Source organism: Protomyctophum bolini, assembly GCF_963924005.1.
Source record: "Protomyctophum bolini genome assembly, chromosome: 20".
Classification (NCBI taxonomy): domain Eukaryota; kingdom Metazoa; phylum Chordata; class Actinopteri; order Myctophiformes; family Myctophidae; genus Protomyctophum; species Protomyctophum bolini.
Genome location: NC_137881.1, coordinates 3,315,183 through 3,342,400, shown reverse-complemented (window position 1 = coordinate 3,342,400; position 27,218 = coordinate 3,315,183). Strand labels below are relative to the sequence as shown.

Genomic DNA, 27,218 nt, shown 5'->3' with positions numbered 1-27,218 from the left:
TTTCCTAAATTAATGCCATAAGTAGTCTGGCTGTGTGTTTTATAACTATTGAACCAATAAAAAGTATTAACAACAGCTGTGACTAAATAATTACTACCCATTGAAACACAGCCTCTTTTTATTACCTGAAAAGTAACATTATTGGACATACAGTACAGGTTTCCATCTGACAGTGATGACACCATGATGTAAACAGGATATTGATACTCACTGCTTGGAGGAAGATGCTTCATGCTGTTCCTCCTCCTGCCAGCTGGCAGGGTTGATTCTTCTGGCTTCGTCGTCACAGACCTCCTCATCCTCTCTATCATCTCCTGCTTTCTCTTCTTCCATTGTTCTTCTGTTCTTCCTCGCAGTCTTTCAATGAGTGTCATCTGTCCAAACTGTCCTCTGTCCCTCATCACCATGTCTTCTATTTTCTCCATCAGCTCTGTGACTTCTGAAATGTCACAGTTGAAACCATCCAGAACATGGTACCTGTAGCCACATTTCTCCAGGATCCACCTCAGAGGTTCTCCTTCGGCCTCGATGTACTCCTCAACACGTCTCCCTCCCAGCCAGTATCCCCACGTGAATAGAACCAGAGCGCGTCTCCAGACTCTGTCCCCCAGCAGCTCCATGTGTTCCTCCACTGATCTCCTGTCAGCTTCACAGAAACTGGACTCGACATTGACAGTCACCAGGACAGCGTGGGGTCCAGGAGAACACAGAGTCACACCGTGTAGAAGGACGTCTTTGGTCTTCTGTGATGGAGGTGTAGTCGACCAGTCTGGACAGTTCACCACACTCACTGTTCTTCCAGCAACTCGTCTCTGTTGTCTGACACATTCTGTCAGTTTAGTCTGGCTTTTAAACTCCTGGAATATGAAGTTTACTGTATGTTAGTCTCTGTTGTCTGACACATTCTGTCAGTTTAGTCAGGGTTTTAAACTCCTGGAATATGAAGTTTACTGTATGTTAGTCATAATAATCAAAACATTCACTATATTCTGTCCTAACTGGAGTTGCTCTTCAATTTTACCCACTGAATATATTATTCTCATTTTCTTTGTCTAACAGTGACAGTAATATGGGATTAATATTGTGCCATAATCTGAATTCTGAAACGAACAAATCTCTAAAAGTTTAAACTCTGTGTTTGAAAGCTGTCAATTTGACATTCAGAGCAGTTTATTAACCCATTATTCCATTTAGACCTGACGTCGAAATTAAATTAAAATTCGCTCTGAAAGATTATTTTTTCAAAGATTTGTGCCGCATTTTTCATAAATAGCAGACCTACAAGCTCGTAGCGCGGCACTCGGTGGCGCGCTACGAGCTTGTAGATCTGTTATTTTTCAACAGCTAAAGCGTAACATAATGCTTGAAACATCAAAAGGGGTTCCCGCCCAAAATGGGTTAAGATGCTGATTCTACAAATACCTTCTAAATTAGTAGTTGTTACATTTTCAAGATAAAAAAATAGAAATAGCAGAAGTGACCTACGATGATAATAGCCGACACACAAATCTAAAATGACACATTTCTGTGTAGTGATCAGTGACACTTCACTGATCACATGATCAATGCACATTCATGACAGCAGATAGTATAGTATAATATATTATATACTGTTACATTATCTTCAGAAAACATATTTGATCTCTTTACTGTTTATTTACTTAGAGTGAAGTCATTCATTATAATTATAACATCACATTCATATAATATTACTCACCTTCCATGGAGTTGGTTTAAACACATCATCCTGCAGTATGAGATCTCCAGCGCTGTTTCTCTGATCCTGTTCTCCACCAACCAGCATCACCTTCACCTCTGGTAGACTCTGATGTTCTCCTGACGCGCGCACGCACACACACACACACACACACACACACACACACACACACACACACACACACACACACACACACACACACACACACACACACACACACACACACACACACACACACACACACACACACACACACACACACACACACACACACACACACACACACACACACACACACACACACACACACACACACACACACACACACACACACACACACACACACACACACACACACACACACACACACACACACACACACACACACACACACACACACACACACACACACACACACACACACACACACACACACACACACACACACACACACACGGTGTTTCGGTAGATGATGTGAGACCGTGACATCAATGCTGTTTAAATTAACCTTTTTGTTTATTTACACATTATCTTTTCTATTAATATGTGGGATTCACACGCGCAGGCATGTGTGCACGCACGCACGCACACACACACACACACACACACACACACACAGATAAACATTACCTTCAAACAGAGCTTTCAGAGCAGTTCTTTGTCTCTGTGTCTTGGTCATCAATGTGTGGACATGTTCCTCTCTGATCTTCTTCCTCTCTGACGTCGTCTCTGAAACATCTCCGCCATCTTCATAGTGTCCTCCTCTGTTTCCTGCCACCATCTCCTCCATCTTCTGCAGCAGCTCTGTGACCTGAGTGTCATCTGTCTTCTGGTTGTTGAAGACATGGTACATGTTCCCACATGTGTCAACAATGTCATCTGTCTCCTGGTTGTTGAAGACATGGTACCTGTTCCCACATGTGTCAACAAGCCAGCGGAGGTCTTCTCCTTCAGCCTCGATGTGCTGCTCGATGCTTCTGTCTCCCAGAAGTTCTCCATGGGTGAACAGGACTATAGCATGACTCCACGCGCTCTGTGACAGAAGGGTCATGTGTTCCTCTACTGCTACTCTCTGTGCTTTGGTGAATGCTTCTCTAAGAGGAACGACCAGAAGAACAGCATGTGGTCCAGGAGGACAGAGAGACACACTGTCCTGGATCTCCAATCTGTCCATCTCTGAGGTGTCCTGTAGTGGACGGTTGTAGTACCAGCCTGGTGAGTCCACCACTGTCACCTGTCTCCCTGCTACGCTACCCTGTCTCACCTCACACTGCACTGACCTCAGTTCAGTTTGAAAACCACTTCCTCCTAGAATGGTGTTTCCTGCTGGTCTCTTCCCAGAGTACTTCCCAGAGTACCCACTTCCCAACAGCAGAATCCTGAGGTCAGTCAGTCCTGTCAGAGAAAACATTGTTTACTTTCAATTTGACAGATTCTTATTTAAAAACTGGAGACATATCATTATTTCATCATTCATCGCAGTAATAATAGCAAGAAAATAGCAGATCTACAAGCTCACAATTAACAAAATATGTTGTGTTGTGAGCTTGTAGATCTGCTTGGAATTGTTCGCCTACACTACAGTGTAATGACATGCCCATATTAGGAATGATTAAAGAACCAGGATACAATGTCCAGGGAATTATATGTTCTTAATATCTAATAATCTAATTAATAAAAAACTGTGTGTGTGTGTGTGTGTGTGTGTGTGTGTGTGTGTGTGTGTACCAGTATCTTCTGGAAGTCCAGTGGTTCGTTTCAGAGAGTCTGTCCTCCTTTGTTCTGCTCTTCTGCTGATAGTTCTCTCCTTCTCCTTCAGTTCCTCTGAGACGTGTTCTTCTGTCTCATAGTGACCACCACTACTCTTCACCATCTGATCTATCTTCTCCATCAGCTGTGTGACCTGACTACCATCTCCTCTGTCACTGATGTTAACAACATGGAAGTCTATCTTCTCCATCAGCTGTGTGACCTGACTACCATCTCCTCTGTCACTGATGTTAAGAACATGGAAGTCTATCTTCTCCATCAGCTGTGTGACCTGACTACCATCTCCTCTGTCACTGATGTTAAGAACATGGAAGCGACCTTCACATTTCTCAGTGAGATATCTAAAGATATAATTAGATGTAATGATGAGATCAGGTCTCATGTTGGTTTTATCAGCTACAGTGAACACCATAATAGCGCGTTTCCACACTCGGTCACTGAGGAGAAGACTCACATGCTCCTCTGCTGACAGATCTGTTCCCACATATGGGGCGTCCAATGGCATCACCAGGACGAAGGCATGTGGTCCTGGAGGACACAGACTCACACTATGTTGGATTTCTAACTGGGTCAGTTTTGGGGTCAGATCTAGGGGATGATTAGACACCCATCCTGGAGTGTTGACCACACTGACCTGTCTCCCTGACACTAACTCTTGTCTCATGACACTCTTAGATGTGTTTTCGATTGTGTCAAAACCATCTCTGCCCAGGATGAGGTTTCCTACTGAACTCTTTCCACTGCCTCTACCTCCGATCAGAACAATGCTCAGTTCTGACGGCTCGCTGTTCTTCCCTGGTTGGAGAAATAAACATAATATTGATAAAAAAATCACAGATGTGACTAAACCAGTATCAGTTTGTTGGTTTCATCTGATTTAACCCATTAAGACCTGAGGCCGATTCTACAAATGCCTTTTAAATCAGTAGATCTCAAGTCAAGGACACCCAGAATGATATGTCTTTGGCTGCAGAGACCCCCCCCCCCCCCCCCCCCATCTTTTCTGCTCCATTGTAAAATATCTTTCCAGGGACCTCCAGAAGAGAGGATTTGTGTTAAAATATGAAAAAGTTAAATCTATTCCACACTCAACACTGAGGACTTGTTCAAATATGTACAACCTCACAGCGTGGCACAAGTGACGTGCATGCTGCAGTGAGCTTGTAGATCTGCTATGATATAGATCTGCTATCCTAAGAGTTTTCTGATAAAACTACATTGCTATACAGTATGTAGGCCTATATATATATATATATATATATATATATATATATATATATACACGTTTAGCTGAACTCTAAAACCACACAGATCCTTTCCCAGTTTTAAAGGGTTGATAGAACTCACCAGTGATGGAAGCTGAGGTTCCACTGGCCATCCTGTCTACAGCTGTTGGTTGAACTGTAAAACATCAACATACAGTAAATTAGAATAATCTGCTGGTTTGTTGTCATTAATGTTATATCGTTATATCACACATTGGACAATATAATGAATATAATATATTTAGACAAGTGGTTTTCAAAGAGGGTTCCAATAGACCCTCACAGGTCTGTACCTCTGAGAGTACACATGGAACCAAATGGACCCTCACAGGTCTGTAACTCTGAGAGTGTACATATGGAACCAAATGGACCCTCACAGGTCTGTACCTCTGAGAGTGTACACTACACATGGAACCAAATGGACCCTCACAGGTCTGTAACTCTGAGTACATATGGAACCAAATGGACCCTCACAGGTCTGTAACTCTGAGAGTACATATGGAACCAAATGGACCCTCACAGGTCTGTAACTGAGAGTACACATGGAACCAAATGGACCCTCACAGGTCTGTAACTCTGAGAGTACATATGGAACCAAATGGACCCTCACAGGTCTGTAACTGAGAGTACACATGGAACCAAATGGACCCTCACAGGTCTGTAACTCTGAGAGTACACATGGAACCAAATGGACCCTCACAGGTCTGTAACTGAGAGTACACATGGAACCAAATGGACCCTCACAGGTCTGTAACTCTGAGAGTACATATGGAACCAAATGGACCCTCACAGGTCTGTAACTCTGAGAGTACACATGGAACCAAATGGACCCTCACAGGTCTGTAACTCTGAGAGTACATATGGAACCAAATGGACCCTCACAGGTCTGTAACTCTGAGAGTACACATGGAACCAAATGGACCCTCACAGGTCTGTAACTCTGAGAGTACACATGGAACCAAATGGACCCTCACAGGTCTGTAACTCTGAGAGTGTATATGGAACCAAATGACCTCACATGTCCATTTGGTTTGACAACCACTGCTAGAGATGTCTGGATTCACACATTAATTTAGACTGAACTAACCACATATCTCTGTGTGTGTGTGTGTGTGTGTGTGTGTGTGTGTGTGTGTGTGTGTGCGCGCGCGCGCGCGCGCATGCACGTGAACCATACACACTAATAATAATAAAACAGTTATATATATATATATATATATATATATATATATATAAGTGTAACCGGTGTAATCTGTCTCTCTCTGCGTTGTGTAGAATAGACATGAGACGGACCCAGAACTGTCCTTGGAAACCTCTCTTTATTCTGACAAAGAATAACAAAGACACGTAACGTCTCCAGACTCTCCACGTTAGTTTCGTAGTAGTGCAACAAGGCCTCTCTCGTTCCAAGACGGAAGTACAGAAGCAAGACGACAGTAACACAACAAATAATAGAACGTAACATACCTGACAAAGAATAACAAAGACACGTCTCCACCGTCCACGTTAGTTTCGTAGTAGTGCAACAACTCCTCTCTAAACAGGGTTAAACAAACACTGTATAAATCAATTTGCAAGTACAATACTTATCATGTTATACGGAGAATTCAACAAAGACACCCACCTCGTTCCAACTTCCAAGACGGAACTAAGTACAGAAGGAAGAGGTGGGGGTGTCGCACAGTCGCAGGACCCTCACCCTAACCCTAACCTCCCCCGGGGCAGACACCTAAACCTAACCACCCACCCTCTCCCGAACCCCAGCGCTCCTCGGACCAATGCTCCTTCTGAGGGAACATAGGGCTGAGGGAACATAGGTATGACCCCGACATTTATACAGGGGGCAAAAGGAGTGACCTTTAATGCACTATGTACTGTATTCCTATACACGTGAACTATGGAGAATTAAGTCAGGTAAAAGCACTTATTTGTGTCCTATTTTGTGTAATTATATAATACTGTCACACACATATATATATATATATATATATATATATATATATATATATATATATATATATATATATATATATATATATATATACTGCGCAAAAAGCATGGAATACGGATGTGTATATTACAGGAAACTTTCCAACAAACTCTGGTAAACTCGAAAATTGTACCATCACACCTGTATATTATCGTATATTAACTGTATATGCTGCTAAACTTTTGGTTTACGGGCAAATCTAGTGCCCCTAATTGCCTGACAACTCCTCTTTTCACGCAGTATTCAGCTTATAGTGTAGATTTTCGTTTTACACAAACACATTCCCATTGAAAAATGAATGGAGAATTTACCTCATGATGTACGATGATATAATTAGTGCCCCTCGCTTCACACAGGTGTGATTTATTTTATCAGGCTGTACGGCTGTTCTTTTATCGGATTGTTATTATTACACAAGACCACAATAATAATAATAATATTATTAAACTTTATTTGTAGGCATATAGCACTTTTCAAAAGCAATACTTGTGTTACAACATTCTTCACAACACACAAACCACAACAAAAAACAAGCAAAACACGAGGCAAACAAACAAACAAAAACAAACAATATTATCAATCCTTTTAGCTCCATTGTATAATTGTACCGCTGTACTATTTGCACTGTTAATAAACCAATCAATCAATCAATCAATCAATACTGGTTTGTACCATACCACCATTTCCAATTCGTTTTCAAGAGACGAAGTGAATGTACACACCATACACACGCACACACACACACACGCACACACACACACACAAACACACACACACACACACACACACACACACACACACACACACACACACACACACACACACACACACGCGCGCACACACACGCACACACACACGCGCACACACACGCACACACAGTGCGCGCGCGTATGATGTCACTTCCTGTGCATCCAGCCCTGGTGTGTCAGTTCATTCTCTTTAGTGTTTGCCTTGTGTACGCGCACTGCTGCCTTAGCTCCTTTTATACAGTCAACACACACACACAATACAGTACAGGCTTTATGGAGGCATATTAATAAACACACACACTCACACACACACTGAGGGACGGAGGATTGAAGCACGAGGTGAGGATATTAGAGCTTCTTATTGTTTTAATGTTGTGTCGAAGCTTCCTTCCTCTAGTGGAGGAGAAGGAGGAGGAGGAGGCTGTGTGGCTAACACTGAAACACATACATTAATTCTTCCTCTTTTCATTTTAGCAAGAGAACGTTGGTTCTGTTTGGAGATACTTTGCAACACATGCTGTGTCGTGTTGCACTGATACGACTGGTGTGTGCGTTGTGTGTGTGTGTGTGTGTGTGTGTGAGAGAGAGAGACAGACAGACAGACCTGACATTAAAGTTCCATTCCTGACTGTTAGCATGATGCTATGCTATATTAGCTGTTAGCCTAGCTAGGACGAAGAGGCCATTGATTGATTGATTGAAGTATTTATTTACAGTTTGGGAGAATCTCAGTATACATGAGAGAAGGTCTTTACGGCTCTAAGCAGTGATTCTTCTCAACCCGTTTAATGTCGCGTCAAGTTTGACATGCATTTAGGCTACGGACCCCCATTTAATGACAATACTATCTCCTGGACCCCCAGTTTAATTATATTGTAAAATCAATGTTAATGTAACTCTGAGAGTGTACAAATGGAACCAAATGGACCCTAACGGGTCCGTTTGGTTCCATGTGTACACTCTCAGAGTTACTAATACAGACCCATAAGGGTCCATTTGGTCCCTATAACTAACTTCATTGATGATTGAATGATTGGAGTATTGCAGAATTACAGTACATTTCAAGCACAACTCGATACAACTCAACTGAGTGGACGACACCATAAAGCATTACACTTGTTTACAACAGGGTCCACCATGTTCAATTCATCATAGATATAGTACCAAGGTATGGTCAGTGACGTCATAGCCATGCGTCGTCTGTCTGTCTGTCTTTCTTCTGATGACGTGGAGGCTTCTGATTTGTTGAGGAAGGAGGACCGTTCATTGGTCAATTTATTTTGTTGAATATATCATTATACCACAATGAATAATTATAATAAAAATCACACCCGTGTGAAGTGAGGGGCACTAATATATTAAAGTCTAACTCATTAGGTGATGTAATGGTGATGTAAAACAAACGGTGCCAACACAAACATTAAATGCCATTAACAATAAAGAGACAATACGACGTAAATTACACATTGCCCTGGGTAAACATAGTACCTTTCCTTTCCTTAGTCCAGTTACCCTGGGTAAACATAGTACCTTTCCTTTCCTTAGTCCAGTTACCCTGGGTAAACATAGTACCTTTCCTTTCCTTAGTCCAGTTACCCTGGGTAAACATAGTACCTTTCCTTTCCTTAGTCCAGTTACCCTGGGTAAACATAGTACCTTTCCTTTCCTTAGTCCAGTTACCCTGGGTAAACATAGTACCTTTCCTTTCCTTTCCCAGGAACAACACATTTTCAGATGATGTCCAAATACAGATAATTCTGGTGGAGGTCCTTGATGTGAAATAGAAGCCACGCTGACATAGAAGCATTGAGAGAACTGTCATGATGATTTAGACGACATTTTGTGGAACGGGTTTGACTGGATTAGATCAATTGTAAATGCATTAAATTGGATTATGGGGATCCATAATAACAGCCGGTTGAGTTGAGGTTGTTGGAACAGCGATCGATAGCTTTAACCTGTCAGTGTCCATCCAGACTGTCTGTCTGTCTGTCTGTCCACCCACTAGCTTTCATCATGTCTATCCCATTTCGGACGGTTTTATGCATAATGTTATACTTGTCTTTTATAGCTATTGACAAATAGCAGATCTACAAGCTCGTCAAAAAAATAGCAGCTGCTATCTTTTTGAAAAATCGCGATGAAAATGTGGCTCAAATCATTGAATGTATATTCTTTCAGAGCGAACGTTTTTAACTCAAATATTTGCTTCTGACAATAGCAGACCTACAAGCTCAGTGGCGCGCTATGAGCTTGTAGATCTGCTTGTAGATCTTCTATTTTTCAATAGCTAAATTATAACATAATGTTTAAAACACCGAAAACACCTTTTTTTTGGTGTTTTAAGCATTGTGTTATGCTTTTGAAAAATCGCAAGATCTACAAGCTATGATCTTGTAAGTCTGCTATTTTAGAAAAATCGTGAATATATATATATATTCTTTCAGAGCGAACGTTCTTAACTCAAATCTTTGTGGAACAACATATTTTCAGATGGGGGTTCGGCGGCCGATTTACATATAATCTTTGGGGGTCTTTTGACATGAAAATGTCTGAGAACCACTGGCATAGAAACATGAGGTTTTTCAGAAAACCGTCATTATTTAGAACTTAATCCATTTTGGGGAGGGAACCCCTTTTGGTGTTAGCATCATGTTATGCTTTAGCTATTGAAAAATAGCAGATCTACAAGCTCATAGCGCGCCACCGAGTGGCGCGCCAAGAGCTTGTAGGTCTGCTATTTTTGAAAAATCGAAGAACGACTGACATTTTTAGAATCTGATCTCAGGTCAGAATGGGTTAATCAGACCAGTGTGTGTCCAGTGGAAACCTCGTATGAATCTGATCTCAGGTCAGAAATTCAGAATGGGTTAAGACATTTGTAGAAAGTGTGTGTGTGTGTGTGTGTGTGTGTGTGAATGACTCTGTAAAGCGCCTTGGATAAAGGCACTATATAAATGCACCATTTATGTATAATACCACTACATTATATTAAGTGGTTAATCAGACTAAATAACCCATTTTAAATCGTTTAGAACAAAGTGTCGAACCATTTGATATATTGTAAGATTTATTTTAAATTATTGGTTCAAAATGCAGGTTTGAATATATTCTGGTATTCTGAAATTAATTAGAAAGAACATTTGTCTTTGATAAGAGCATCTTCTCCATGCTTGGGGTGCGTACAGCATTGTAAGAGAATGGATTGCACTACCGGTATATTGTATTTTCCTCCTTAGGGTATTTTTGTGAAACTAAACTATGCCAGGAAAATCCTCTTGACCCAGTTATTTTTTTTGAATACTCAGACATTTCTGTTTTGGGCACTTCATACCTGGGTGGGCGGCTAAAAATAAATAATAATAATGAATTGCATTTTTATAGCGCTTTGAGCACTTGGAAAAGCGCTATAAAAACTATTTACAACGGTTCATTCATTCATACATTGGGAGGTGAAGCGGCGAACAGTCGACGCCAGCGTCCTCACTTCCCCACATTCACACACCGACGGTGGCGTGAAGCTCACACCGACCGACTCATTGGAGGCAGTGTAGGGTTCAGTGTCTTCTTGCCCAAGGACACTTCCACATGTAGGACAGGAGGAGAAGCCGGGATTCGAACCGCCGCCCCAGGGATCATTGGACGACCTGCTCTACCTCCTGAGCCACAACACAACACGCACACATATATCTGTGTGTGTGTGTGTGTGTGTGTGTGTGTGTGTGTGTGTGTGGGGGGGGGGGGGGGGGGTGTTGACCGGACAACACAATGGCCTACCGGACTAGTTTCACAACAATGCTCTGTGGGAGTCTTCCCTCAAAAGTACAAACTATTTTAGTTTCAACATTTCAACACAAACTTTGACCTCCCACCCAGGCCCTGGGCTGGAAATAGATAATAGGGACGCACCGAAAGGGAAACCGAATATATGATTAATAACCCATTTTGACCTGAGATCAGATTCTACAAATGTCTTCTACACATCCTGACAGTTTTCTGAAAAAGCTATGTTTCTATGTCAGTCGTTCTTCGATTTTTCAAAAATAGCAAGACCTACAAGCTACGAGCATTTAGAGCTATGTTACTCTCAACTTCCGCCGCTCGACATGAATGCAGACCAGCCTCTCGTCTTTACTCTTTTAGCGTAAATAAAAGTAACGTTTTTTGCTACTCGCCAAAACAAAGGCGGGTTGTGTCATTAGAAAGCCTACACTTTCCTTAGTGGACGCACTCTGAGCACAGAGGATCATTCATTATGTTTCATACTGTGGATAACTACGGTTGTTTTACATTACAGTAAGCATGCAGCACAGAGGATGACTGTGTTTCATACTGTGGATAACTAAGGTTGTTTTACATTACAGTAAGCATGCAGCACAGAGGATCATTCATTAGGTTGCGTTCAGTGGATAACTACGGTTGTTTTACATTACAGTAAGCATGCAGCACAGAGGATGACTGTGTTTCATACTGTGGATAAATACGGTTGTTTTACATTACAGTAAGCATGCAGCACAGAGGATGACTGTGTTTCATACTGTGGATAACTACGGTTGTTTTACATTACAGTAAGCATGCAGCACAGAGGATGACTGTGTTTCATACTATGGATAACTACGGTTGTTTACATTTACATTACAGTAAGCATGCAGCACAGAGGATGACTGTGTTTCATACTGTGGATAAATACGGTTGTTTTACATTACAGTAAGCATGCAGCACAGAGGATGACTGTGTTTCATACTGTGGATAACTACGGTTGTTTTACATTACAGTAAGCACGCAGCACAGAGGATGACTGTGTTTCATACTATGGATAACTACGGTTGTTTTACATTACAGTAAGCACGCAGCACAGAGGATGACTGTGTTTCATACTGTGGATAACTACGGTTGTTTTACATTACAGTAAGCATGCAGCACAGAGGATGACTGTGTTTCATACTGTGGATAACTACGGTTGTTTTACATTACAGTAAGCATGCAGCACAGAGGATGACTGTGTTTCATACTGTGGATAACTACGGTTGTTTTACATTACAGTAAGCATGCAGCACAGAGGATGACTGTGTTTCATACTATGGATAAATACGGTTGTTTTACATACAGTAAGCAGTACTAAGCACGCAGCACAGAGGATGACTGTGATACGTTGCATACTATGGAAGCTGTCAGGCACAGGCCAATCTAAGTAATCGGCAAAATAAAGGATAAAACTGCGCCCTCTGCTGTTCGTTTCCTTTCAGATCTGTGATTCTCAACCAGGTCCTTGGAAGGGGTTCCAGGGGGTCCCCAGGGGGTCCCCAGCTAAATGATGGACAGTTGATTAGATGGTTTAATTTTACACTCAACAGTTAAAGATCTAGAGAGTGTAAAATTAAATCATTTAATTTTCACGCTCTCAAGAGTTAAATTATTGTTAAACATCTGAATTATGTCATATTTACAAGGAGTGCACAATTTGATAATGTAGAAGAATTGTTATTTTGATCTGTTATCTCCTATTGTACAACATTATGGACAAAATATTGTCCAATGACAACAAAATATTCTAGTTTATAGTTGGTCCACAGTTTTGGGTCTGAGAGGCTAAATGTCATCAAACGGTGGTTCCGTGGCTCAAATGGGTCTGAGAGGCTAAATGTCATCAAATGGTGGTTCCGTGGCTCAAATGGGTCTGAGAGGCTAGGGCCCTTTCTGAAACCAGTCCCTTGACTTGAAGTGCTCTCGGGAGGTTCCCTCGTCAGGAAGTGCCCCTCCAGCTGAATCAAGTTCCCTTGATTAGGGTGCTGGGTATAAAAAACTGTTTGGAAATACACTCGCCCTCCTTGTGCAGAAACAGGAAACAGACACCATTCGTTGCCATGGTTACCATCATGCAATTGCGTTACCTGTTATTTTGTTTTTACAGTTATATTGCATTGCATCGTGTATGTTTGTGTGACATGTGGATTTCATTAATATGGAAAAAGGAAATACAGCGTGACTGTCAAAATGTCATATTACATCCATGGTGTTTATAAATCATTGTTAAAAGTTGTTTTGTTTGTGTGGTTTCATTTATAGTTTTTCACGGTGGGGTAAATAAAGAGCCCTTGTGAACATCAGTTGGAGCGTTGTCTATTCTGCATCAGATGAAGATTGTTTAGGAGGAGTTTATTTATCATTTATTTGTGGCGGTAGTTACATTTGTAGGTCGCGGTTTGGTTTCCATGCAGACACAGAGCAGGGCTGCACAAGGCAATGGAGTGGAGTCTAGATCGGCACAGACTCGCTCTCGAGGGCTTTATAAGCCACTTCCACTCAGGAAGGCTGCTTGGTTTCGGAACGACACTTAATATGGCGCAGCCTCGCGCGAAGTGAACACGCATATCGAGGGCGAGTGTGTAGGGCGAGTGGCGAGGAGCTGGTTTCAGAAAGGGGGCATATGTCATCAGATGGTGGTCCAAAGGGGGCATATGTCATCAGATGGTGGTCCGTGGCTCAAATGCTGAATGAATAATGATACGATAAAGGCTGAAAACCACTGGTCTAGCCCATTCTGACCTGAGATCAGATTCATACCAGGTTTCCACTGGACACACACTGGTCTGATGAACCCATTCTGACCTGAGATCAGATTCTAAAAATGTCAGTCGTTCTTCGATTTTTCAAAAATAGCAGACCTACAAGCTCGTATCGCGCCACTCGGTGGCGCGATATGAGCTTGTAGATCTGCTATTTTTCAATAGCTAAAGCATAACATGATGCTAACACCAGAATGGGTGCCAGGTCAGAATGGGCTAGTTGTTCTCAATCCGTTGTGCGTTCTGCTCTCTCTCTTCCAGGCAGAGCTTTGCAGTCACATCTCTTCAACCATCCAGCCGGTTCCTGAAGCTCCGGGTCGGTCCGTTGACCCGGTCCGTTGACCCGCCCCGCCCCCGCTCGCCGCCGGCACTGCAAAGCTCTCCCCCCCCCCCCCCCCCCCCCGGAACCACCACCACCACGCCCCTTCGTCTGACCCCGCCCCCCACCCCCCCCCCCCAACGGTACAGTAACGCCTGTCACTCACTCACGACTGTTGCGTTATCGCCTAATCGCAATTATTTGCGATCATGGCAATATAGTTCTTTGCATAATCGTCAATCGTTTTCCATGTCAAAAGTAGCAGTAAATGGCAGATCAAACAAGCTTTCAACACGTCTTGTAAACTTGTAGATAAACCTTTTCCTTTACTTCGTACATTTATTTTTTGGAAAGGAAATATATATTAAACGTGTCCGTGTCACATCTGCCCTGTGCCATTTGTGTTTTTAAAAGGATCCCTGGCTAATAAGACAAATATGCCTTAACACCCATTCTGACCTGAGATCAGATTCATACGAGGTTTCCACTGGACACACACACTGGTCTGATTAACCCATTCTGACCTGAGATCAGATTCTAAAAATGTCAGTCGTTCTTTCGATTTTTCAAAAATAGCAGACCTACAAGCTCGTAGCGCGCCACTCGGTGGCGCGCTATGAGCTTGTAGATCTGCTTTTTTTCAATAGCTAAAGCATAACATGATGCTAATACCAAAATGGGTTCCCGGTCAGAATGGGTTAAAACATTATACATTATACTACCCTCTACAACTAAAATTAAATGATAAAAACACCTTAAATATTTTATTTCTTTCATAAATAAAGAATCGTTCACTCGATAGGAACGGCTCCTGTCGCAAGTTGATGATGTCACATGCCCCTTTATGGTCTGGCCCTATGGAATGCATAGGGCAAATACAAAGCAAACCCAATGCAATAATTGTAGACGTAGAAATTAAGTACCACAACAAATAAATGATAAATAAACTCCTCCTAATTTATTTCATATTTACATGTCTTCTGTGGACTCTTAACATTACACCTAGCTACATGTTTAAGCATTTATTTCATATTTACATGTCTTCTGTGGACTAACATTACACCTATAGCTACATGTTAAAGCATTTATTTCATATTTACATGTCTTCTGTGGACTAACATTACACCTATAGCTACATGTTAAAGCATTTATTTCATATTTACGTGTCTTCTGTGGACTCTAACATTACACCTAGCTACATGTTTAAGCATTTATTTCATATTTACATGTCTTCTGTGGACTAACATTACACCTATAGCTACATGTTTAAGGATTTATTTCATATTTACATGTCTTCTGTGTTCTCTAACATTACACCTAGCTACATGTTAAAGCATTTATTTCATATTTACATGTCTTCTGTGGACTCTAACATTACACCTAGCTACATGTTTAAGCATTTATTTCATATTTACATGTCTTCTGTGGACTCTAACATTACACCTATAGCTACATGTTTAAGCATTTATTTCATATTTACATGTCTTCTGTGGACTCTAACATTACACCTATAGCTACATGTTTAAGTATTTATTTCATATTTACATGTCTTCTGTGGACTCTAAGATTACACCTATAGCTACATGTTTAAGCATTTATTTCCTATTTACATGTCTTCTGTGGACTCTTAACATTACACCTATAGCTACATGTTTAAGCATTCATTTATGTCAATTAAAAAAAAAAAAGAGTCCCATATTTGCGTGACAATTAATCATACATAAACGTGTGTAATCCCCACAGCTCTACTCAAACCAGTGAGTGAAAGAAGCCACCATGTCTCAGCTGCAGTTCCAGTGTCCCCCACAGGGGGGCAGCCATGCCCCCGCCATGCCCAGTGCGGCTTCTTCTTCTGCCAGTGCCAGCGCCCCCCAGACCCCCCCCATGCCAATGGGCGGGCAGCAGCAGCAGCACGCGCCCCAGCCTGGGTACAACATGCCTTGTGCCACAGGGGGGGGCGGAGGAGGAGGGACCCCCCAGCCTGGCTACAGTAGTATGTCGTGTGCCACAGGAGGGGGTGTAGGAGGGACCCCCCAGCCCGGAGGCTACGGCATGTCGTGTGCCACAGGAGGGGGAGTAGGAGGGACCCCCCAGCCCGGAGGCTACGGCATGTCGTGTGCCACAGGAGGGGGAGTAGGAGGGACCCCCCAACCTGGCTACAGCATCTCGTGTGCCACAGGAGGTGGAGGAGGAGGAGGGACCCCCCAGCCCCCCATGCCAATGGGGGGGCAGCATCAGCAGCAGCCCGGGTATAGCCTTGGGTGTGCCACAGGAGGAGGAGGAGGGCCTCCCCAACCTGGCTACAGCATCTCGTGTGCCACAGGAGGCGGAGGAGGCGGAGGGCCTCCCCAACCCGGGTACAACATCGGGTGTGCCACAGGAGGCGGAGGAGGGCCTCCCCAACCCGGGTACAACATCGGGTGTGCCACAGGAGGTGGAGGAGGCGGAGGAGGGCCTCCCCAACCTGGCTACAGCATCTCGTGTGCCACAGGAGGTGGAGGAGGGCCCCCCCAGCCCGGGTACAGCATCCCCTGCGCCACGGGGGGCACCCTGCCCTCCGAGAGCGCCAGCCACCCGCTAAGGAGTTCCGCCCTCCCGTCGGGCTCTGCCACACCCTTCACTCCTCCTACTCTCCCGCCCCCCACCACAGGTGTGTGTGTGTGTGTGTGTGTGCAATTGTCCGCTCGCAGACCCGCCGCGGCGGCCATGTTTCCATCATCAGAGTTTGGGAAGCGCTCGTTTTCAGTAAAGCTGTAAAATGTCCTGCTGCCTCGTGCGTTATGTGCTAATTCAAAACGGGTGGTACAACAGCAGTGTTGTTTTTGACAGCAAATTTCTATTTTAGTTCTAGTCACATTTTAGTCACCTGGAATGTTCTAGTGTTTAGTCTAGTTTTAGTCGACTAAATGTCATACAATTTTAGTCAACTAAATCAACTGTAGATTTAGTCGACTAAAATGTGTTTTGACAGTCTTAGTTTTAGTCATCATAGATTCGTTTTTAATTATAAAACTTTTATTTAGTTTTAGTCAGTGGAAAAAGGTAGTCGACGAACATTTTTCGTCTTAGTTTTAGTCGACGAAAACAACACTGGTACACAGGACAGTTGAGTGATATCTAACGAGCACTTCCAAACTATCCAGCACTTAGAAAAAAATAATCACCTGCAAGGACACAAAGTATAGCTCATAAAATAGAAGCTCATATAGAAAGAGAATAATTCAAGCTCTCCGTAACAGCTGCAATGTTGGTGAGTTTGTCGTTGTTTAAAGGAGAATTCCATGCTAGAATGCTTTCTTGTCTTTCTTACCTTTCTTTGTAGTTGTTGCGTCCCCACCAAAGAGGTCCAGGTGTTTTTTTCTGCAAAAACTCCTTATTGGCTATTTTCCCTACCATAAGCCCTCAATGAATTGCATTGCATTGAATGGGAATTGAATGGGGCTATGGGGTGTTGTGCTAGTTCGCATATTTCCATCGAAAGAAGTAGTAAAGTGTGCCGCTTGGGATATTATTTACATTATGAAGAGAGGATATATACAAAGCAATTATAATTTTGAGCGATGGAAATAAGCGAATTGGCACAACACCCCATAGCCCCATTCAATTCCCATTCAATTCAATGCAATTCATTTAGGGCTTATGGTAGGGGAAATAGCCAATAAGGAGCTTTTGCACAAAATAACACCTGGACCTCTTTGGTGGGGACAAAACAACTACAAAGAAAGGTAAGAAAGCCTTCTAGTATGGAATTCTCCTTTAAGACAATCAGAGAGGACGTTTCTGTGTGGATGAATGGGCTGCCAATGGAAGTTTCACCTATAGGTAGCACCTTGCCATTAACGTATATGGTAAGATGGCCGTGGTTCTGCACACCGGATATAGACAATCTACAAGCTCCAAAACACATTGCCGTGTGACGCGCCGTGAGCTTGTAGATCTGCGATATTCGGGGTGTGTGGCGCGTTTATGCAACTCGCGCAACACGCATAACCCGTCCCTAACCCATAATGTGCATTCCTGCAGTAATAATAATAATAATAATAATAATAATAGACATTAAATCTATTTCTAGACGAAAAGTGTAAACACTCGTCATTTTAGACGTCTGTGTCAGTCTCGGGCTGGGAGCAGAGTTCATACGTGTTAACATTCATCATGAGCGAACGCCTGCTCACAGGGAGAGATGTGATGAAATAACACGTACAGTCCTGTCATCTTTGGGGGGTATTTTGGTCCCTGGTGTTGATAGAATGAGTCCAAAATATACCACAGTATCCTGGAAAACAAAAGGCTTCAAAGCCGAGCGTCCACGGTTTTGATCTGAGTCGGTCCGACCTGCCATGCTATGTTGTCGACGGCAGGCGACAGGCGACACGGAGGGTTTCTGGAGACGAGTGAAGACATTCTGAAACCCTCTGTTCAGCTGGATATGTGGTTACCCGTGTCTGTGTTCGGCTGGATATGTGGTTACCCGTGTCTGTGTTCAGTTGGATATGTGGTTACCCGTGTCTGTGTTCAGTTGGATATGTGGTTACCCGTCTGTGTTCGGCTGGGATATGTGGTTACCCGTGTCTGTGTTCAGTTGGATATGTGGTTACCCGTCTGTGTTCGGCTGGGATATGTGGTTACCCGTCTGTGTTCATTTGGATATGTGGTTACCCGTGTCTGTGTTCGGCTGGATATGTGGTTACCCGTGTCTGTGTTCGGCTGGATATGTGGTTACCCGTCTGTGTTCGGCTGGATATGTGGTTACCCGTCTGTGTTCGGCTGGGATATGTGGTTACCCGTGTCTGTGTTCAGCTGGATATGTGGTTACCCGTCTGTGTTCATTTGGATATGTGGTTACCCGTGTCTGTGTTCATTTGGATATGTGGTTACCCGTGTCTGTGTTCATTTGGATATGTGGTTACCCGTCTGTGTTCATTTGGATATGTGGTTACCCGTGTCTGTGTTCAGTTGGATATGTGGTTACCCGTCTGTGTTGGGCTGGATATGTGGTACTGGTTACCCGTCTGTGTTCGGCTGGGATATGTGGTTACCCGTCTGTGTTCAGTTGGATATGTGGTTACCCGTCTGTGTTCAGTTGGATATGTGGTTACCCGTCTGTGTTCAGCTGGATATGTGGTTACCCGTGTCTGTGCTGTCATCATTCCCATCACCAGCAACACCGTTTGCAATTTAGGCATTTATCAAACACTCTTAATCCAGAGTGATTTACAGTATGCAAGAACAAGACAACATGGGTTTGATTGATTGATTGATTTATTAACAGTTTGCAGAATTACAGTACATTTCAAGTACAACTCAATACAAAATCACACCCGTTGTGAACTGTGTGGTGCAACTTCCCTCTCCACCTGCCTCTCTCTCTCTCTCTCTCTCTCTCTCTCTCTCTCTGTTTCTGGCACAACAGCGCCACTTTTGCCCCTACTGGTACTCATAGTCACACATAGGTTAGGACGGCCATTGCTGTTCCTTGGAGTGGTTGCACCACTCACAGGGCTGTATTTTGCGTGTCTTAAGTACCAGGTCTTATTCCCTAACTTGAGTAAACTAAAGACCTGGAGGGGTGGTCAATGCTCTTTGGCTATTCTGAGTGGCAAAAGCCTGGTACTTAAGACACGCAAAATACAGCCCAAAGACTGTTAACTGTGAGCGGACGACACCATAAAGCAATTACACTTGTTTACAATTGGGCCCACCATTTTCAATTCGTCAAAGAATGAATGGTAATGCATCATAATTATACATAAAAATCACCGTCACCGTGAATCATACATAAGCTAAAATCACACCTGTGTGAACTGAGTGGTGCAACTCCCCCCCCCCCCCCCCCACTGTATCTTTCTCTGTTTCTGGCTACATTGATTGATTGAAATATTTACATTAACAGTTTGCAGAATTACAGTACATTTCAAGCACAAACTCAATACAAAGACTGTTAACTGTGAGTGGACGAATAACCAATTAAGCATTACACTTGTTTACAACAGGGTCCACCATGTTCAATTCATCAAAACATTTAGAGACGCACAAATAGACACTTCTATATAGTTAAAGAACAGAACAGAACAGGAATTGAATGAATGAATGAATGAATGAACGAACGAACGAACGAACACGGGTCATGCTGACGATATCTTTGTTTCTTCCAGTGTCTAACATGGCAAACCCCAAAGAGAAGACCCCCATGTGTTTGGTGAATGAGTTAGCCCGCTTCAACAAGATCCAGCCAGAGTACAAGCTGCTCAGTGAGGAAGGCCCCGCCCACTCCAAGGTAACGCACCCCTTTAAGACCTGGAACACATCTGTGTCAGCTTCCACTTCAACCATTATTTAAAGGTTTAGCTGTTGGGAAAAAATGCAGATCTTCAAGCCCTACTCCAAGGTAACACACTTCCAACCTAAACCATGATGGGATAATTTTAATCAACAATAATTTCTCATTCAAATCATCAAACATTGGACCATAAAAATGTAATTTCTGAGTGGCTTTTTAGGCTTTGTAAACCAACATAAATGCACGTGACAGATATGACGATCAATATGGCTGTACTGCTGAGACGTCGGAGCAAAGTGGAACTACTTTCTCTAGTGAATTATTAGGACTACTTTTATGATTTCTCATGTTTGTAACCGTCTCGTGCCTCACCACGCCTCTCATCCATTATTATACAATATAAGGTAACCTGACACCTTGTTAGGCCACATTGCTTTAAACCCCTGGGGTTTAAGAGGTTAAAGTTTAACCTCTTAAACCCCAGGAGGTATAAGTTGGAACCTTGAGACCTTGACCAGCCCCATTTAACCCGCTGAGAGCTGTTCATGAGGTGGACTGCCGCTACCCCTGCCGGCGGGGGATTGGGGCTTTAATCTAAGGCAGGGGTACTGCTGGTGGTCCGCAGCCAGGCATTCAGAAAAGTTTTATTTTTGCCTTTTTACCTTTCTAATATATATATATATAAAACGTATTTGCACCCTTTTTTTCTTGAATAATAATAATAACTTAAGTCGAGGAGAGAAATAAAATGCTGCTGCATGAGAAACAAACCTATACTGTGACTGTCAAATGCACCAAGCGGGTGTCAAATGTGTCTTCAGGGTTTGGGTGATTCACTGAAATGTATTATTATTAAGAAAAACACTTTTGATAATAAAATACTTTTTTTGTCCAGCTCATGAATGTAGCCTGTTGATTAGTGAGTAACAAGTAAGATGAAAACAAAAACATGAATGCCCCACCACTACCACCACTGTCGGGTGGGTCCATCGTAGATCTACGATGAACCCACCCGACACAATAGTGGTGAAAACCCCTGATCTAAGGTTATCCTACACTACAGTATCTGTCACTCCAGTGCATGTGAGAAAAGACAGCTTTTTTCTCTGCTCCTTGTGGTACCAGATCTTCTCAGTGCGTCTCACTCTGGGGGAGCAGCATTGGGAGGCCGACGGCACCAGCATCAAGAAGGCCCAGCACACTGCTGCTAGCTCGGCCCTGGACGAGACCACCCTGCCCAAACCCACCGCCAGGACCCCCCGCAACACAGGTACCCTAACCCTCCACCCTGACCCCCTGAAACACAGGTACCCTAACCCTCCACCCTGAAACACAGGTACCCTAACCCTCCACCCTGACTCCCTGAAACACAGGTACCCTAACCCTCCACCCTGACCCCCCGAAACACAGGTACCCTAACCCTCCACCCTGAAACACAGGTACCCTAACCCTCCACCCTGACTCCCTGAAACACAGGTACCCTAACCCTCCACCCTGAAACACAGGTACCCTAACCCTCCACCCTGAAACACAGGTACCCTAACCCTCCACCCTGAAACACAGGTACCCTAACCCACCACCCTGAAACACAGGTACCCTAACCCTCCACCCTGACACCCTGGAACACAGGTACCCTAACCCTCCACCCTGAAACACAGGTACCCTAACCCACCACCCTGAAACACAGGTACCCTAACCCTCCACCCTGAAACACAGGTACCCTAACCCACCACCCTGAAACACAGGTACCCTAACCCTCCACCCTGAAACACAGGTACCCTAACCCTCCACCCTGAAACACAGGTACCCTAACCCTCCACCCTGAAACACAGGTACCCTAACCCTCCACCCTGAAACACAGGTACCCTAACCCACCACCCTGAAACACAGGTACCCTAACCCTCCACCCTGAAACACAGGTACCCTAACCCACCACCCTGAAACACAGGTACCCTAACCCTCCACCCTGAAACACAGGTACCCTAACCCACCACCCTGAAACACAGGTACCCTAACCCTCCACCCTGAAACACAGGTACCCTAACCCTCCACCCTGAAACACAGGTACCCTAACCCTCCACCCTGAAACACAGGTACCCTAACCCTCCACCCTGAAACACAGGTACCCTAACCCTCCACCCTGAAACACAGGTACCAAAACCCTCCACCCTGAAACACAGGTACCCTAACCCTCCACCCTGAAACACAGGTACCCTAACCCTCCACCCTGAAACACAGGTACCCTAACCCTCCACCCTGAAACACAGGTACCCTAACCCTCCACCCTGAAACACAGGTACCCTAACCCTCCACCCTGAAACACAGGTACCCATGTCTCCCAGACTGTATGACTCATGAATCATCATAAATACTGTATGTTACTGTATGTCTCCCAGACTGTATGACCCACACCATGGAGCTCAACGCTCTCTGCATGAAGCTGGGGAAGAAGCCGGTTTACAAACCCGTGGATCCGTACCTGGGCATGAGGCCGCCCAACTTCAACTACAACGTCAGGTCCCCGGGGCCGTACCAGCGCTCCATGCAGCAGTGAGTCTCCTTTTCCCCCTGATCAAATTAAAGGGACACTTCACCCTTTTTGCAAAAAGATATATGTTAATGACGTTTAGAAGCTTTAGAACACTTTCCTGGGGGTCTTTATGTGTGTAATATGTGGTTTTAGATATTTTAGATTGTAGCAGTAAGTACAGTGTCTCTGATGTCATGGACACTGGGCTCACTACCTTCCTGGACTACAATTCCCATAATTCTTTGGTGCACTGCTCCTCCTTGTGGATAGGGGGGAGAGCTGTCTTACTGAGACATGTAGTCCAGGAAGGTAGTGAGACCAGTGTCCATGACATCAGAGACACCAGGCTCACTGCTACAATCTAAAATATCTAAAACCACATATTACACACATAAAGACCCCCAGGAAATTGTTCTAAAGCTTCTAAACGTCATTAACATATATTTTTTTACAAAAAGGGTGAAGTGTCCCTTTAACCCATTCTGACCTGAGATCAGATTCTAAAAATGTCTTCTACATCCTGACAGTTTTCCATTCTGTCTTGTCTCCCTATTTATCCGATAAACACGTGGTCTTTTTGCAGGTATTACTACCCGTTTCCCCCGGTGGGTCCCATGCTGTACCACATAGAGCTGTCCATCGGGGGGCAGCAGTTCCACGGGAAGGGACGCACCCGGCAGCTCGCCAAACACGACGCCGCTGCCCGGGCGCTCAAACTGCTCCAGAAGGAACCCATCGTGGAACAGCTCCCAGCGGTGAGAGAGAGAGAGAGAGAGAGAGAGAGACACCATCATTCAGTACACTTTACATGAGAGAGAGACCGTCATTCACTACACTTTAAAGGAGAATTCCATGCTAGAATGCTTTCTTATCTTTCTTACCTTTCTTTGTAGTTGTTACGTCCCCACCAAAGAGGTCCAGGTGTTTTCTTGTGCAAAAACTCCTTATTGGCTATTTCCCCTACCATAAGCCCTCAATGAATTGCATTGCATTGAATGGGAATTGAATGGGGCTATGGGGTGTTGTGCTAGTTTGCTTATTTCCATCGAAAGAAGTAGTAAAGTGTGCCGCTTGGGATATTATTTACATTATGAAGATATATACAAAGAAATTATAATTTTGAGTGATGGAAATAAGCGAATTAGCACAACAACCCATAGCCCCATTCAATTCCCTTTCCATTCAATGCAATTCATTGAGGGCTTATGGTAGGGGAAATAGCCAATAAGGAGCTTTTGCACAAAATAACACCTGGACCTCTTTGGTGGGGACGTAACAACTACAAAGAAAGGTAAGAAAGCCTTTTAGTATGGAATTCTCCTTTAACATGACAGACTGTGCACCCACTGCACACAACATGTGGTGACAGACAGAGCACAGTCATTCAATCATGAAATTCCTGGAAATATTTTGAAATTAGAAAAAAATAATATTACATTTTTTGTTTTTGACATTACACGAAATATATGCAACGTACAGATTTTTTTTCCCCCCGAACGGCCTGCGTGATTGCAGCCTAATGTGTACCCGTGCCGGGCGTGCCAAAAAATAACAGATCTACAAGCTCACAACGTGCTGCAGCAGCGTGATCCTAAAAGGTGGCGTAGCAAAGATTTGGGCCGAAATGTGGAATGGAATTATTATTATACCGTTCTATATTTATATGCCTTGTTTTAGGAGCAAGAAACTCATGATTGAGCTGAATGGTTGTTATATAGACCTGGGAATCGGGTTCAATATTCTGGGAAAGTTTTGGAAATTAATCGGTAAAAATGTGTGTGAAGCCTAGCTGTCCAATACACCTTGGAATAGAAACAAAGCTGCACTTTCTGACCACTACCAAGACATCAGAGACACACACACACACACACACACACACACACACACACACACACACACACACACACACACACACACACAAATAAACCATTCCTATTTTATTTTTCTCAGATGAACGGCGACCCTGAGGAAGAGGAGGAGAACCTCAACAAGTCAGAGATCAGCCAGGTGTTTGAGATCTCACTGAAGAGGAACCTGCCCGTCAACTTTGAGGTCGGTGCGGGTTCATTCATGCAGTGGTCTGATTTAACCCATTTTGGTGTTTTAAACATTATGTTATAATTTAGCTATTGTAAAATAGCAGATCTATACAAGCTCGTAGCGCGCCACCGAGTGGCGCGCTACGAGCTTGTAGGTCTGCTATTTTTGAAAATTTGTGAAAATGTGGTGCAAAGCTTTGAATATATATACTCTTTCAGAGCGAACGTTTTTAACTCAAATCTTTGCTTCTGGGAGGTGGTGGTCCCTGAAACAACACATTTTCAGATGGGGGGGTCAGAGGCCAATTTCATATATTTTTGGGGGTCCTTGACATGAAAATATTGAGAACCACTGAAACATGAGGTTTTTCGGAATAAAATACATTTTTATTTCTTATTTTATTTTTCGACGTCAAGCCTAAATGGGTTAACCCAGTTAGACCCATTTAGGTGCTGAAGGAGGCCGGCCTGCCGCCCAAAACATAAAGAGTTTAGTTTTATTAACCCATTTTGGGGCGGGAACCCCTTTTGGTGTTATAGCATTATGTTATGCTTTAGCTATTGAAAAATAGCAGATCTATACAAGCTCGTAGCGCGCCACCGAGTGGCGCGCTATGAGCTTGTAGATCTGCTATTTTTGAAAGATCGAAGAACGACTGACATAGAAACATAGGTTTTTCAGAAAACTGTCAGGATGTAGAAGAACATTTTTAGAATCTGATCTCAGGTCAAAATGGGATAATATTAATATTCTTGTTCTCAGGTCCTGAAGGAGGCCGGCCCGCCCCACATGAAGAGCTTCGTGGTGCGCGTGGCGGTGGGCGAGTTCTCCGGGGAGGGCGAGGGGAAGAGCAAGAAGATCGCCAAGAAGCTGGCGGCCACGGCCGTTCTGGAGGAGCTCCGGAAGCTGCCGCACATACCCACCGTGGAGAAGATGCTGCCGCGCATGAAGAAGAAAACCAAGTCCATCATCAAGGTACTGGTACCAGTTTAGCCTGGAACTCACCTATGCTTTTTATGGCATAGGCAGCTCCCGGCAGGATCCGCCGGGAGAATATATGCGCAGCTGCGCAATTACTTAGAGCGACAGAGAGAGAGAGGACCGTGTGTGTGTGTACATGTGTGCGTGTGTATGTCAATTTTACAAAGGTGCAGACAATCAGAAATCAGCAGAGAGTGAGCAATGTTTGTGCTACTCTATGCCGAATTGAAGTGGACTCAGACCCAGACTTTTTTTTCCTCCCTGGAAATAAAAACGTCTGGGTTTCCGAGGCTAATACCAGTTAGACGCCAGCAGTGTTGTTCAAGTTACTTTTTATAAAGTAAAGAATTATAGTTGTTGTTACTTATCTAAAAAAGTAATTTGTTACTTTACATTAAATTATGAAAGTAACTACTTTACTTTACTTTACTTTACTTTAAAAAAAATATATATATAAAAAACGATTTAAAAGAAGGTTTTTTGTTCTGTCGCACAGTAAGAGAAAACACAACTCCCTCCTAACATTATGAAATGTAGTGGAACAATAAAACATGCTCAGAAATGTTGACGGGCATCTTTATTTGTAGCCTCAACTTGCCTTCAATTTTTTTTTAATAATCACATCAAAAATGAGTCCATATATCTGCAGTGATATAGAGATATTCTAATTCATCACTTATTTTTGAGCTCATCTTCCATTTTAGAATATTCACTGTTCAGGTAGCCTATTTGTAAAATGTATTTCTGCACATTGGCCCTCATGCTTTCACTGGTATTGTGCTGACCAAGGAACAGACTCCACCGGCGTTGAGAGGGGAAGCATTTCCTCAACAACATCGGCTACCTAGCAATCATTTTGTCAAGTTGACTCTTGGTGACATCATGCTACTGTGGCCATTTTAAAATCGATATTTCCAACCCACAAACCATCCGATCTCGCTGTTATCCGCATTTGCCATTGTAGCGTTGTGGTAATAATGTTCGTTCAACCGGCGTTTTCTGTGTATGCGT

The 27,218-nt window shown here is 43.5% G+C and overlaps 2 protein-coding genes across 2 annotated transcripts in view; one reads left to right on the top strand and one right to left on the bottom strand.

Annotated features, from left to right (window-relative positions):
- LOC308335904 (GTPase IMAP family member 8-like) overlaps positions 1 to 27,218 on the bottom strand; it is a gene marked incomplete at its 3' end in the record, with an annotated part of 70,585 nt that overhangs the window by 6,448 nt on the left and 36,919 nt on the right. The window lies entirely within an intron of this gene.
- The window catches only part of stau1 (staufen double-stranded RNA binding protein 1), a 30,019-nt gene continuing 18,918 nt past the window's right edge, over positions 16,118 to 27,218 (top strand). The window contains exons 1-7 of the mRNA XM_080791820.1: positions 16,118 to 17,026; positions 20,532 to 20,653; positions 21,782 to 21,926; positions 23,053 to 23,206; positions 23,770 to 23,941; positions 25,137 to 25,238; positions 25,989 to 26,201. Coding sequence (XP_080647946.1) covers positions 16,153 to 17,026; positions 20,532 to 20,653; positions 21,782 to 21,926; positions 23,053 to 23,206; positions 23,770 to 23,941; positions 25,137 to 25,238; positions 25,989 to 26,201 — 1,782 coding nt within the window. The 5' untranslated portion in view covers positions 16,118 to 16,152. The remainder of the gene's footprint in view (positions 17,027 to 20,531; positions 20,654 to 21,781; positions 21,927 to 23,052; positions 23,207 to 23,769; positions 23,942 to 25,136; positions 25,239 to 25,988; positions 26,202 to 27,218) is intronic.